General features: G+C 37.6%; 2 protein-coding genes across 3 annotated transcripts in view; one reads left to right on the forward strand and one right to left on the reverse strand.

The window, feature by feature from the left end:
- kif26b (kinesin family member 26B) overlaps nucleotides 1-5198 on the reverse strand; it is a 98299-nt gene extending 93101 nt beyond the window's left edge. The window contains exons 1-2 of the mRNA XM_011492476.3: nucleotides 4196-5198; nucleotides 2717-3109 (exon numbers count right to left, since the gene is read on the reverse strand). Of these exons, the coding sequence (XP_011490778.1) occupies nucleotides 2717-3109; nucleotides 4196-4249 (447 nt within the window). The 5' untranslated portion in view covers nucleotides 4250-5198. The remainder of the gene's footprint in view (nucleotides 1-2716; nucleotides 3110-4195) is intronic.
- A 2650-nt stretch (nucleotides 5199-7848) lies between these two features.
- Nucleotides 7849-13516, forward strand: LOC101169845 (PWWP domain-containing protein MUM1). 2 transcript variants are annotated; one of them, XM_011492483.3, is made up of 14 exons: nucleotides 7849-8111; nucleotides 8660-8720; nucleotides 8812-9134; nucleotides 9238-9478; nucleotides 9723-9860; nucleotides 9940-10010; nucleotides 10121-10197; nucleotides 10310-10370; nucleotides 10455-10530; nucleotides 10616-10666; nucleotides 10757-11001; nucleotides 12339-12551; nucleotides 12646-12737; nucleotides 12824-13516. In XM_011492483.3, exons 2-14 carry the CDS (start codon nucleotides 8714-8716, stop codon nucleotides 12927-12929), a joined length of 1701 nt encoding a protein of 566 aa, XP_011490785.1. In that variant the 5' UTR covers nucleotides 7849-8111; nucleotides 8660-8713; the 3' UTR covers nucleotides 12930-13516. The 2 variants fall into 2 exon arrangements, with proteins under 2 accessions (XP_011490785.1, XP_004067430.1); XM_004067382.4 differs by having other exon boundaries at nucleotides 7853-8111; nucleotides 12649-12737.
- The last annotated feature ends 950 nt before the right edge of the window (nucleotides 13517-14466 follow it).

A 14466-nucleotide genomic window follows, 5' to 3' on the forward strand; every position in this document is an offset into this window, starting at 1 on the left:
ATTCATGAGAAACTGAGGTTTGTGTATGTGTGTGTGTCATCTGATGAATGTGAGTTGTTTTTTTTCTAACTGTGTGGGGATAACACATGTCCCACTGTCCTGTGGGAATAAGCTGAGGTCACACAAGCAAAACAAACAGACAAACTGCTGCTCTGGCTCATTTGGTGAAGGAGAAGGATTTTTAGGTCACATGGCTTCACCGCAGACATTGGGTCAGCATTTCTCTGACAGTACACACCTGTACAAGTCAGAGGTTAAAAAAAGAGACATCAAATAATTAAACTTATTAAAATAACTGAGCTAAGTTATTCAGTGGTGACCCAGAGGTGTTTTGTAGTGAGGTAATCAACTCCATCTAGATGGAACTGTACAGTAACAAATAGTCAAAAGTCAGGGTAACTTCACATAGTTTAATACTGTTTACCACTGTTTAAACCTGCATTGGTAAAAAAAAAAGGACTTAAATGAAAATTCTGAGCATAAAATCAAACTTCTTTCACTTGCTGGGGAAACATCCCAATAATTTTATTAAGCCTTAAGCTGGACTTTACCCAAATAGCATCAACCCTCATTTCCTTAAGCCTTAAAGAAACAAGGGTTGATGCTATTTGGACAAAGTTTAAGACATCATGGCAGACATATTCAGCTAAGGTTAAAAAAATTCCAAACAATAGGAAGAAGAAAGAAAAGACAAAAACAGTTAAATGTCAATAAAAAGAGTATGAACTTGTCCAAAGAGGAGTTCACCATATTATAATTCTATGATCAACAAAAACGTGTAAGCAGTTTGATGTGTCTAAGTATGAATAATAGTTTTCAGAAAACTATGAAGTGTAATATAATGTTGTTTTATATTAGAGTAAGTCTACTTTAATAATCTAAAACACTTGTTTGCAGAACATGAATCAGAAGTTAATCAAACATAAGCAGTGCACTTACATAAAGTTTGCGCTCTGTTTCTGGATAAGACTTTTATGGAAAGTCTCCTCGAGTAATTACTTTTTTGTTTTACTGTTCCTCTACACACCTGGGGAACAACCCTTTGACTTCCTTTATAAAAGCAAATAAATACAAAAAAGTAACCAGAGTCAAATCCGTTTATTGTGTAACCCCGAGATGGCTTGTCACAAAACAAGTCTGCCTTTCAGTTACTCAAATGTAAAACAGCTAAACTTTAAAACAGAAATTAGCTTGTATAAAACCTGTTTCTATTATTTATTTTTAAACTGAGTGACTAGAAATATATGTAAATGACATATAGGGTTTTTTTTCTTTTTCAATTGAAGAGTGAATGTCAAATTTGCCCCCCTCACAGTTTTTTTTTTCCAACAGATGATGTTGTAGCTGAGAATTATAGTAACAATCACAGAACAGAAGGATCTGAGTTTAAAAAGGCCTTGATGCAAACCAAATGTGTCAAGTGACCATTTATCCATTTCTTGCATATGATGGTGGAAACAACAACCTTAGCAGTTTTATCTACTCCATGGATCCCATTAACAGTTGGACTGAAAATATCAGTGACTCAACTACCTGCACAGTAGATGTGTAATGCAAATGTTTTCTCCATAAGCTGTAAAATGACAGAACCAGGATTTATTGTGCATGGTCTGGTGGTGCAAAGGCATTCTGGTCTATTCAGTTTTCAGATTCCAAATGAGATAATAATTGTTAGTTACAATAATCCATCAAAGATACATAAAAACTTAAGTTTTAGATTGTCCAGTGAATTGTGGGTAAATAAGGAATAAATTGGATTGATGAACATTTGTTTTAGTTAAGTATTGCAGACTCCTATAAGTAAAAAAAAACACGTGACATGCAGTATTTGTAGTGGAATTCTAACTAATGAACTCAAATAATTTCCTCCTTATTGATTAAATTCTGCCACATAAAGCAACAACATCAAATATTTCAGTAAATTACAGACAGGAGCCTGTAGCATTTTTATTGTTTGTCTTTATGATAGCTGTGTGCAAAAGTGTAAACAATAAATATCATAATCAAAGAAATAATTATTTTCATCATCATGTCTTTTCTTTTATTTGCCTTTAGTGAATCCGGAAACCAAAATAAAACTCCAAAAGACTCCTTTGATGATCATGAATGTGAAACTTTACGGTTACAAAGTTGCAGTAATCTGGTTTCTGGCCACTTTTGTGAATAAAGCAATTAGAGAAAATTAATTTCTGTATAGAAATCTAAAGGAGATATTGTTACTTGTGCCATTTGAACGTGTATAGTGTGCATGATGGGTTTTACATGTAAAACAAACTCCTGATTGAATTAGATTGATTTATAATGTTTGTAAATATTTAGCTATCTTTAACACTGATATTCTCAAAGGGGGAATTTTCATTTCACTACAGAAAATGCAGCAATTGTGTTGATTGAGCTAAAAACGCTGGGCAAGATGGAAGGAAGCAGCTGAAAAGCTTTTTTCTGACACTACTTTATTTAAATACTAAGAAATAATCATTATCTTAGAGTCTGATCTTTTATGCAGACATTCAGCATCACCCTAACTCACACAGTTAGGACAAGAGGAACCCGTTTTTTTTTGTGATAAATCATTGAAAGAATCAGGATTGTCTAAGGTAATATGTCTTGTTAATCACAACCAACCACAAAATGAAAAGCAAAACATGCAAGAATCATCCCATAACAATCATGCTGACAATCTAAAGAGAGAGAGTGAAGGACAAAATGCCTCTACCTTGCTGGAGAAGGGCCCAGGAATGAGCAGTTTCAGAGCCTGTCGCTTCAGCTCCATCAGCCGAGCATTGCAGTTCTCACACCATATCATTCTTTCACTCCCTGGAGAACTCCCACTGCCTGAGGCCGGCGATCCCGTACCAAAACCAGGGGAGCCGCCAAGAGACCCCGGTGATCCTGTGCCAATCCCTGGAGAAATGGTTCCTGGAGATCCAGAGAAGGATCCCGGTGATGAGATCCCCGAGCCTGGAGACGGGGTTCCAGTGGAGCTAGGCATGGAGCCAGCACCCTCTGGGGCAGGGCGTGTGCCAGAGCGGGTGGTTTCCTCATAGGTCTTGCGGTACCATGTGTCCGGGAAAAAAGATGCAGATTTTGTTGGAGATGTGTCAGACATCTGAGAAAAAAACAAACATGGTGTGCCTTTTATCGGGCATGAGGAGTACATACTAAGAATGTGTAACACGTGTGCATTAACAAGTCTGCCCTCAGAGCAGGTAAATTCAGAATGAGAAGAGAATCCAGAGGAGGTTAGGACCTGTGGCTGTACACTTTAATACTTGTATAAACAAAAATGTGCTCTTATACTTTAAGGTAATAATTTATTGTTTGATCTTTTTTTATTTTTGCAACTTGTGCAAAAATTAATAAATGACAGATAACATGATAATTCAATATCAACTTCCAGGTTTTGGTTCCCGCCATTGATACATAGCTGAACTAAGCAAATATGGATGTGTACAAAAGACTCAACAAACAGCCGTCATTAAAGGATGTTAAAAATGCAATAACACAACCAGTGAGGTGGCAACAGAGAAGGAATTCAACCTTCAAAATAAAATATTTAGACTACAAATAAGGGATGATACCAAATATTTTGCTGAAAGAAAAAGGAAGAGACTCTGAATGTTTCCTTTGGTGAAAAAATATGATCAAGTCAGGGCAGATTTGTGCCGGTGTGTTCCAACGAACCACTTGAGAGCATCAAATGAGCCAGAAGGACTGGAGAATTTGATCTTTTGCGGCTGGGCGAATCTATTCAGAAGTGGTGATGCCTGCAGAGAGGCTGTGCAGCAGTGAAGTGCCTCACAAGCACCACAATAAGGCAGCAACATGTAGGTAGATATGTGGGAATGCTCAAAGTTGAGATGTGGGTGGGATAAACTAAACTGTGGAGCTGATTATGGGATGCAGGTGTTAAATATAGAGAGCTCAATGTCTTATCTGCATCAACAAATGATTAAAAAAAAAGGCGTGTAGATCCATTTGCTGCAAAATGCACGCCACTGTGACAGCACAGGTGGTGATGTGCAATAATTCTGTGGGAAATGAGACAGCATCATCAACACACATGTCATGGCTGGAAGACAGACATGATTGCCATTTAAATGGGTTGATGAAATGCATCCAAGTTTCTTTTCCAAATGTTTTCAAGGAATAATGGCAACAGAGCATCAACTCCTCGGTGAATTGGAGAACCTACCGCATGTTTTCTGCTCCGGCTGCTCCTCTCCTTAGTCCCTGACAGTGAAGTCATGTTGGAGGTGAGAGGAAAGGGGGAGGAGAGGAGAGACAACCGCTGCTGCCCGCCTCACATCCAAAAAGGAACCACTGGATCGATTTCAATTAACCACGCGCCCCTGCAGTTAGCTCTTCTCGAGGTTGGGGTGCAACCTCACGGCGCGCAAAGACGCATGTGGAAATCACTCACATTCCCATTGCGCCTGGAACGCATCCCACGTCCCTGACGGCGTCTTTCCCCTGCAGTAAACGCAAAAGCCCGTCGATCACTTCAAAAAGCTTAGGAAATCACACCGGTTGCGCAGACCGCTCCCCCTTTTTTCCCTTTTTTTCAGCAGAACGTGTTCAGCAGCTCCCTGGACCGTCTGTGCTCTCAGCACTAACCCTCTCCATCAGCTCTGCGCCGCGCAGGTGAATATCCAGGATATGAGCTCGGGTCTGACGGTGGGGGCCCAGGAGCACAGCTGCAGGCAGGGCTCAGCCCGGGACGTTTAGTGGTCCTGTGTGCTCCTCTGTGAACTTCCCTCTGCTAAGGCCAGCGGTAGACTGAGGAGCCTGGAGGCAGACGCACATCTGGATAAGAGGGCGGAGCCAACCTGCCCCTCATCAACCTTTGGCCAATGCACATCTGGCTGCGGCTGGGTGGCAAGTGTCTTGCTGCATGCTCCAGAGAGGAAACAGGACTCACACACGGGTGAATTGAGCTTTAATCCCGGACACGAGCAACATCTGGAGGGAGGGGTTCAGTCAAACACTGGTCAACAGCGGCTTTACAATTTCAGACTCATGTATGGAGAAAATAGAGAATTCAACCATCCAATTTCTATTGTTGGCACTACTGGGACTTTTAAGGATTTTTTAAAACAGTAAAATATTCATATTTTTAATAGAAAGAGGTGCATTTGTGTTGTACCAATGGTACTTAGTATTTAACTGTTTAAAATTTGTTTTCAGTGATTACTTCTCACTTATATCTTAATGCTTATTAGAGGGCTGTTTCACCTCTCTGTCAAACAAAATTAAACCAGCATGCTCAGTAAGAAACATTTTGTGAAGCCAACTTGAAACCCAAAGGTTAGATATTATATTTTTTTGGCTACTACGATATAAATAAATAGATTACACATCAATTTCAGGTTGTTGTTTTTTTTTTACTCACAGCAACCAGTCCAACAAGAAGAGAAAACAGAGCAGAGTAGTTACACAGCGCTCTCTGCTGTTAACAAGATGGCACAACAGGGAAAAAACTGGCACATTTATTTGGGGTGTCACTATAAATCAACTTAATCAATTAATCAATTTATATTCCCACGATCCAACCAGGTAGATCTCTCTGAGGTTAGTTGTTTATCGAATCAACCTATACCATTATTAAATTGTTTCAAAATGAAATAAATCGATTGGAAATCACCATTTGGAATGAGGTACCGGTTTGTTTTACTAAAAATGACCAAGTGATATCACAAGTGATGTCAGCCAAAAATAATCAAGTCATCATTCCAGTTTAATTTGTGGAAACACTTTGAATTTTGCAAAGACATGTGACCAGTGTGGCAGAATGCTCTAATCATGTTCCATTTGTATCATTTTGATGTGGAAAGACAACATTGGTCTGAACTTTAGGAAACTAAAATGTGAATGGACTTGCCAGTAATTCTTGTTTACTTGTTTGTATGTGCACAGATTTAATTTACTCTCTTGTAGAAAAAAAAAAAACCCAGGGAATCTGGAAAACTTCACCTGCACTGTTCAGTCCCCAGGTATTTATCTCTGAGTCAAACTAGTTGAATTTTTGGCTAAATATATCCTGGATTGATTTTAGGTCAGTGAATCAGGTCGAATCGAATTGTTCAAAATAAACCAGTATTGAGGATGAATCAGATCGTCAACCACAAATTATTACAAGAATTGAATCGTTATTAAAATGAATTTTTACACCCAAGTATGTATAATGACAAATACCCAACTAAAGCTGCTATCTTTTAAAACTGGTGAATATTCCTTAATTGAAAATTCTGTACTACTTTTGGACACATCTCATTAGTACAAAGCAACATCAAACACCACAATCATTCTTTCTGCATAGTTATGATATTCTGCTGCTTTTCATAGTTAATCTGTCTGTAAATACGTGAGCCTTTCAGCTTCTCTGCGGCCAGAAAACTTGTTTCATTTATAAACTTGCATTGGGGCTTTGCTTTGGTATTAACATAACTGCATTAGTGTGAGATTACTGTAAGTTCTGTAACCCAAACAGTAACATGAAGAAAATGAGGAAAAACATCAACAGTGACTTCAGAACATAAGTCATGAAGGAGATATATCTAAGATTTTAATGTCATGTGACTTTAACAGATCCATGTTGTCAAGATTACGCTCTGATTGAAAACAAATTGTACAATTCTAATTCAAAATAGAATAAACATTAAAAAAGGTTCATAGGCTTCTTCAAAAGCTTAGCTGCAGTTGGAATAAAAGCAGTCTCTTTGGAGAACCAGGTTATGTTACAACTAGTTTTTCAAACGCATTCTTAAGTCTGTTGGACTGAAAGTTTAAAAAAAATACCTGGCCTCTGTGTGTTTGCAAACTTGATCAGGTATTTATAGATAGATAGATAGATAGATAGATAGATAGATAGATAGATAGATAGATAGATAGATAGATAGATAGATAGATAGATAGATAGATAGATAGATAGATAGATAGATAGATAGATAGATAGATAGATAGATAGATAGATAGATAGATAGATAGATAGATAGATAGATAGATAGATAGATAGATAGATAGATAGATAGATAGATAGATAGATAGATAGATAGATAGATAGATAGATAGATAGATAGATGACTTTATTAATCCCACAATGGGGAAATTTCATTTATCTGTGGCAGCAAAAATGACATTCAGAAATAATCTATATAATATAACATCAAAAAAGGACATCACAAATGACATTCATATTAAATAATTAAAAATTATTATTAAAATTATTATGAATATTATTAAAAAACGAGATTCTTATTAAATAAATCAATATTAAATATTAAATAAATACAGCTGCAAAAGTGTAAAAATCACGTGGTCTGTAAAAAACAGTAAACTGTAAAAAACATGTAAAATATATATATATATATATATATATATATATATATATATATATATATATATATATATATATATATATATATATATATATATTATTTTTTTTATTTTATTTTTTTCAAATACAGAAATAAGTAATGAAGTTCACACCAAAAACAAACAACTGTTCAGGAACAAAAACAACTGAAAATTGAAAAACAACAACTTCAACAAAAGAAAAATAAATAAATGAGTGAATGAAAAAAGAAAAAAAAACCTGGGACCGTGGAGTGTCCCTTTAACACAGTGTTGTACAGTCTGATGGCTGTGGGGAGGAATGACCTGCGGTAACGCTTCTTGCACTGTGGGTGTAACAGTCTGGTGCTGAAGGAGCAAATTTAGTACTTATTGTTTATTATGCATTATTATCAGAGAATTTAGTGTATTCGGCGTACGTTTGACTGCACACACCGATTCTGTAGATTTTGTGACTGACCGTTGCAATTATCTTCCATGCCGCTAGGTGATGCTATGTGGCGTTTTGGTAGCTGCCAGTCTAAAAATGAAACAAAAGAAGTAGCTAAAACCAGGAATACACACGTATCCTCGAGTGTTGTTTTTTTCTATGTAAATATTTAGGTTATTTGGTCAAATTTATTGTCCGATTGCTGAATTCAATAGAGTCAGCTAATTGGTGTGCAATCGGCAGCTCTACGGAGGAACAACGAACCGGTACTGCGACATTTAAAATTATTTGGAACGTAATCATCAACACAGAAGACGTCTACAGCCAGGTGTGTAACTAGTACATTTGTAGCCAAAAATATTATTTGTGGGGTTTTCCCCGGGAGATATTTTTCTGTTTTTATTAGTAACAGGCTCTCGGGGGTGGACTTAGTTTGGTTTTGTATTTTTCGGTTGATGATCTTCTTATGAATCTGAGGTTATTTCGTGTCTTGACAGTTTGTTTCCCTAATTCGTTGAAGCCCGGTGGGCGTTTTCCCATGTGTGGGTCACCTGTTGTCACGAATAAGCAACCATCACTGAGCTCTGTCTTTTATGTTGTTGCTGTTCGCAGCTCGTTTTAAGAGACTGGAGAAAGTAAAAAAAAAAAAAAAAAATCTAGTGGTTTATTGTCGCACATGCGCAGTAGATAAACTGAATGATGTAGAGAAAAAGCCTGTTGGGCTTTATATTACACAACACCTAACAGGGCCTCCTTCAGGCTCTCTGCTGCAGCCATGGTTCTTGCACCACAAAAATCAGGTTCCTGTCCCTAAGTGAAGATATGTTCAAGTGTCAAATGCACAGGCATAACATGGAAGTTTTTCTGATTGAGCAGATGAAGCTTTATGGAAGAAGCTCCTATGAGTGAACTCAAGCAACTGGCACAACAATGAACGGTAACCAGTCACAGAAAGCGCTTTGTTGCCTATAGGCAACCCCAGTGTTTATGAGGCTGTGGATGCACTCAGGGATGTTTTCTTTTTCCAGGTGGAGTTCGTAAAACAACAAAAAGGGAAAGTAAAAAGAAATGCACTGACACTGCTATTCCAGAAGCTCACTCAGCTCCAGCTGTGAAGGAGTCGGATGCTGTTGCAGGCAGCGATTTGCCGACTAGAAGCCTCTCCTCTCTGAGTTCCCCTACAAGCACTTCAAAAAGATGCAAGAGGCAGACAGCAAAGACACCACGTCCCAGCCTGACTTCCACACCCGTCCGCTACTCCTCAAGAAAAACTTTGCCTATCATTTCAAGCCCACCTCTCGAAGACCAAGAAAAGGATCCTCCGTGTATTGAGCTCATCACTATTAAACCGGTGTTTATCAACACAGTTTTTGAAATTCAACATCTTTCATAGTATAACTATTGAAATTTAAAAAAAAAAAAGACAATTACTTTTAACTCCTTTTGTGTTGTAGACGTCAGAAATGGATTCTGCAACATCCTGCTCAAAGTCTAACAGGAGAAAAAGAAAGTTTGATGCCTCTCAGCCAAGACAGCTCAAGGCACAGATGCAGGCCAACGGTTCTCCAGTCAAGCGTCGACGTGGCAGACCTCGGAAAAATCCGAATGGGAATTTATCTGGGGAAACCAGCGTTTGGTCATCCATACGAGAACGACCACGTTTTGAACTGGCAATGTCTGATGCAACAGAACAAGGTAGTTAATGTTGGTTTTCATTTCGTACTCCTATAAAGGCAAAGGCTCTTTAAATGTTGCAAATACACAACCCTGCTTTGAGGCTCCGCTTATGGCGGACAGCCAAATAATTTGAGGAATTTGTCTCAAATTCTTTGGGTCAGTTCATTTCTTAAGAGTGAAACTCTCTGCTATTTTTCACATTTATGAGTTTTCATGAGATATTTATCTCACACTGTGTTTGCTTCCTCCACATTTGCCCTAGACGAGTCCTTGTCCTCAGACTTGTCGATAGAACTGAGTCCAGAAAAGCCCCAGCTGCCCTCATTACCCCCTCAGGAGGATCAGGGCAGCGAGGACGAAGAGGATAACTTTCCAAGTTACTTGACCCAAAGAGACAAAAGTAAGTGTATTGACTACATGTGCTTTTATTTTTTTGTGCTTATCTTGCAAAACATTTAGAAATGAATAATGTCTTTCAGAGTCTTTAGCCATCACAGAGGGAACATTTGCATGGTGCAAATGTCGAAACTATCCATTCTGGCCCTCACTGGTAGGTGTGGAAGTGTGGAAATTTCATTTTGCTTTGGACTTCAAATGTCAGAGGCAAAAAATATCATAGAAAACTAAAGTTTTTTTCAGAATTTAAAAAATTGTTTGTAGGTGAAAAGCGTGAACCGTCGACAGAGAAAAGCAAGCATTATGTTTGTTGATGATGAAAGTATTCAGAAGAAGAAAGGGTAAAGAAATCTTTTCATGTTTTATTTTTTTTACTAAAAAATGCCTCAGTTGGCCAATCTAATTGCTAGTAAAAGCTAAAATAATTAGCTTGAGTTTTCTGTGTACCGCCAGGTTCACTGTTGCTCTGAAATCCTTGAAGCCTTTTGACTGTGAAGAGGCAAATGAGCTGATTGTGAGGATTTTTTTTTTACATCACTTCTATATCCAAACTCTTGGAAGTCCCTGACATTAACTTTGATAAATGTTCTTATTGAAGTGTAAAGCCAAAGAAAACTACAATGCTGCAGTTTCTTGGGCCTTAGCACTTATAAAAGACTACACAATCCGTAAAGGTAAATGGTGTGTTGGTTACATTTTAAAGTTCAATTCCCTTGAATTATAGAAGGACTGATTGTGTTTTGTTTTGTTTTTTTAAAGCCTGCAACTCATTTTCGGTATCCTTCCTTGAGTACTTAAACCACGATATGAGTAAGTATTTCCACTGACCAAGGCACCACAGAGAGAAAAGTGGCCAGCAGCTCTTCCTGATCCTGATCTGCTGGGCTTTACCTGCTGCAGGTTATCCAGTGAGGAGAATGTTTCCATCAGCCGCCTCAGAGGGACCAATCATGATTGCCAGTGACAGCATGATCGAGGAGCCATGCAACGACCCCAAGAAGACCAGCTGTGCAGGAGATGAGGAAGAAGCCTGCAGGAATTCAAAGAGGCTGCTGCCAGACCGGAGCCACGCTGCCCACAACCGTGCTAACCAGAAGCTCGTACATTTCATTGTTAACCAGCGCAAGGTGGAGAAGCGCCTTCTGGTAGGAGTTGTCTGGGTGCTGCGTTTGCGTTGACAGTGTACAAAGAGGCTCTCTCAATACTGTATGTCTTCTATACACAATTAGAAAGTCCTTCAAACCAACTATATGTAGCACCATGTGATTCAGCTGAGCGCCGCACTGTTTCTGTAGTGGTTTCACCCAAACAGTTCTGCATGAACAAACGGACATGTAGATGTCATGTTTACACTAATTTAAACTTTTAGTGGAAACTGAAGCTATGTCCAGATTCCCTCACTACTCCTTAACCCCTCAGACTAGCGCGGGACTATATAGTGCTCTAAATTTTCATGCAACTTGGACATACGCTCTCTACTTTTAAAAATGAACTTTTTGGGAAGACTGTTTATGGATCTAATGTGTTCTGATGATGACATTTGGATGCTTTTATTAAAAAAAAATGCATTTGCATTTCTTTCAAATTACAAACCATTTAAACGCAATGCATTGTGTTCTATATTCGCCAATCTAGTGAGCATCGATGTACACTACTTTTTCGCATAGACTTTTGGGAAATTTCTACGGCACTGGATTTTGGAATTGCGGATTCCGACAGCTCTACAAAATGATGAATGCCCTATACTGTGTAGTGCACTATATAGTGAGTATTGAGGGAATTGGTACACAACCTGTGTCTCTTCCTCATGCTGCCTTCTCACTAAAGGGACGTTGGTGAATGGAAGCTTTTGAACTGCATGTAAATCATTTTAGTATTTAGATGTTTTTGTTAACGAGCCTGACTCATTTTCTTTGGCTGCATTTTACTGATGTCCAGCTTGTTTTTGCTAAAGGAAAACCTCTGAACAATGAACAATGTAGTGTATAAGCAAAAGAAAACAGGTTTGGATACAAAGTAGCGATGTTGTTTCTTTTTTTCTTTTCTCTCTGCACTAAACATAATTTTTCTGTGGCTTCAATTCTGGGTAACTAACTTGAATGTCATTAGTTTTGATTATTTAAACAATTTCCTGACAGTGGATTTTTTAAATCCCCCAATATGCAACAAAGACTCAATCTAGATTACTGATTTCAGGTTTTCCAGTAAACTTTGTTTGTACAATTTAATTGTTCACTCCAATAGACAAACGGAGAGATCGATCAACTTTGGGTTAAAAAATAACTTTACATTATAAATAATTGCATCCGTTCAACCATTGTTAAAAAAACAACTATTTAGAATAAAACAAATATGGATTCATTTTGGGTTAGAAATGTGTTTATTGAAAGAACCATTAAGCTTGTTTTTGTGTATGAGTTGTACGTATCCTTGACAAGTGATTGCAGTCTGCAGAGTGAAGTCATTGTGTCTCTCTTGGCAGGCTGTGATTAGTGGGCAGCAGCAGTCCAAGTGGCTTCAATCCTTTTTAAGTGCCAAACAAAGACGAGTGGTGAACGTTTACCTGGAAGATGATCAGCAGTTAGACCAAGTATACTTTTACCTAAACGGGCTCTATGCAAGAGCGAAGACCACCTCCCCCTGCGTGGCTCAGATAGATAGGGTTCCTTTTGTCTTAGATGTGCTTTTGCCTGAGGTGAGCAGGACCTAATGAGTCACTCATGTGTCCTGATGTGAGACTCAAGATACTATTTTTATAGTATTTTAAATTTTTTTTTTTTGTCTGTAAGCAGGCTATCATCCATGCTATTGCCGGGGTGGACAATGTTTCTGTTAAAAAGGCAAAAGAAAAGTATGACAAAGGCAGATGTGTTAGCAACAGGTAAGGTTTTTGTGGTTTTGTCCGTTAAGTCATGGCGTTTGCAAATCGATTATTCCTCTTAACATTTATTTTGCTTTAATTTACAGAGAAAGAGAAGAGTTTGACCTGAAGATTGAGCAGCAGATGAGGATGAAATCTTTGCAGCAAAATAAAACTTGTGTTAATTTGTGCCATAATGAATTTAAAAAATGAGCAATAAACTATGCCATATTGTTTTTTAATCTATGATTTATACAAATCTCTGTCTTGCAAACAGCTGAGTCCTGTTGGCAACTTGTTTTTTTTTAAATGATAATGGATCCTGTACAATCTGAATTATGTAGCTAACAAACACATTGATAAAATAAATTTGAATAGGAATTTTTTTCTCTTTTAAAAAAAAAAAACTAAAATGAATACTTAAAGTATTCATATGAACCAGAACATCAATGGGGGACCTTTCTGTGTGGAGTTTGCATGTTCTCCCTGTGTATGTGTGGGTTTTCTCCGGGGACTCTGGCTTCCTCCAAAAACATGCGTCATAGGTTAATTGGTTAATCTAAATTGTCCCTAGGTGTGAATGTGACAGTGTTTGGGTGGGTGTGGGATTGTGGACACTCAACCCTGTGACAAATTGGCAACCTGTCCAGGGTGTCCCCTGCTTTTGCCCACAAGTGGCTGGGATAGGCTCCAGCAGCCCTGTGACCCCAAAAGGGAATAAATGGAAGAAGATGAATGAATGAACTATTCATATTTTTGCTATTAAATGTCTCATAACAATTAAACATGTAACGACACTCGGTGTGGACTGGATTTTCTTGTCTATAAAATTCACGTTTCACTTTTGTTTTGTTTTTTTGTAATCCCAAATTGCAATTTCCTCTCAGCAGAGGTTACCAACTGTTGTCAGTTTTTCATTTTTCAAAGAAAAATATGAAAAGCACAATAATGATTTTTAAAAAAAAACTCTTTAGGTTTATAGGTGCAATGAATTACTAGTACATATACTGAGTGCAGTTTTGCACTATTTGAGAAGTTAAGATAGAAATCCTATATTCATGCATGAAAACACCAGCAAATTAATTTAAAAATTATCTTGATAAGTTATATCACTATAAATGCAGCAGCAAGTGCACTATATTTTATTGGGGGTAAATGTACATGTTTTAAAATCAGGATTGTTTAAATTTAAAAGTACCTCATCAGTTTTTTTGTTGTTTTTTTCCCCCCAGAATTCTAAATATCCAAGTAAGTTAATCATCACGTTTAAGTCAAGCTTTGATTTAAACAATTATTAAAGTGTAGAGTTTTGGGGAAATATCGCTCTGACTATTCATGAATGTACTACAAGAAGAACAAAACTGTCCAATTGTAATCACGTATCAATGCTAAACTAAAATAAAAGCATTGTTTACACGTCCCAAACTCAAGTCGTTTTAAATCAATCCATTCATTATTTACAGACAGGTTTGATACTCCTCTAATAAAAGAAAAAAAAATACTGAATAAAAGTCATAATTGATTTTGACTTGAAATTGAAAGATTATTATTTCAATTAAACAGAACACTAGGACGAACCAATGTATTTTAAGGCAATCAGAAAATTTGTGTTTCTCCTGTAAGCTCCTGCCCTTTCAGCACATGTTGGCCTCCTCTTTGTGAGCTAAATCATCTTGTTCTTAAACAGATGGGATAATTAGTTCCTTCTTTGAATAATATGCTTTATGAACAGCCTCTCATTCCACAATGG

The sequence above is a fragment of the Oryzias latipes genome, chromosome 3 (genome assembly GCF_002234675.1).
Source record: "Oryzias latipes chromosome 3, ASM223467v1".
Taxonomy (NCBI): Eukaryota; Metazoa; Chordata; class Actinopteri; order Beloniformes; family Adrianichthyidae; genus Oryzias; species Oryzias latipes.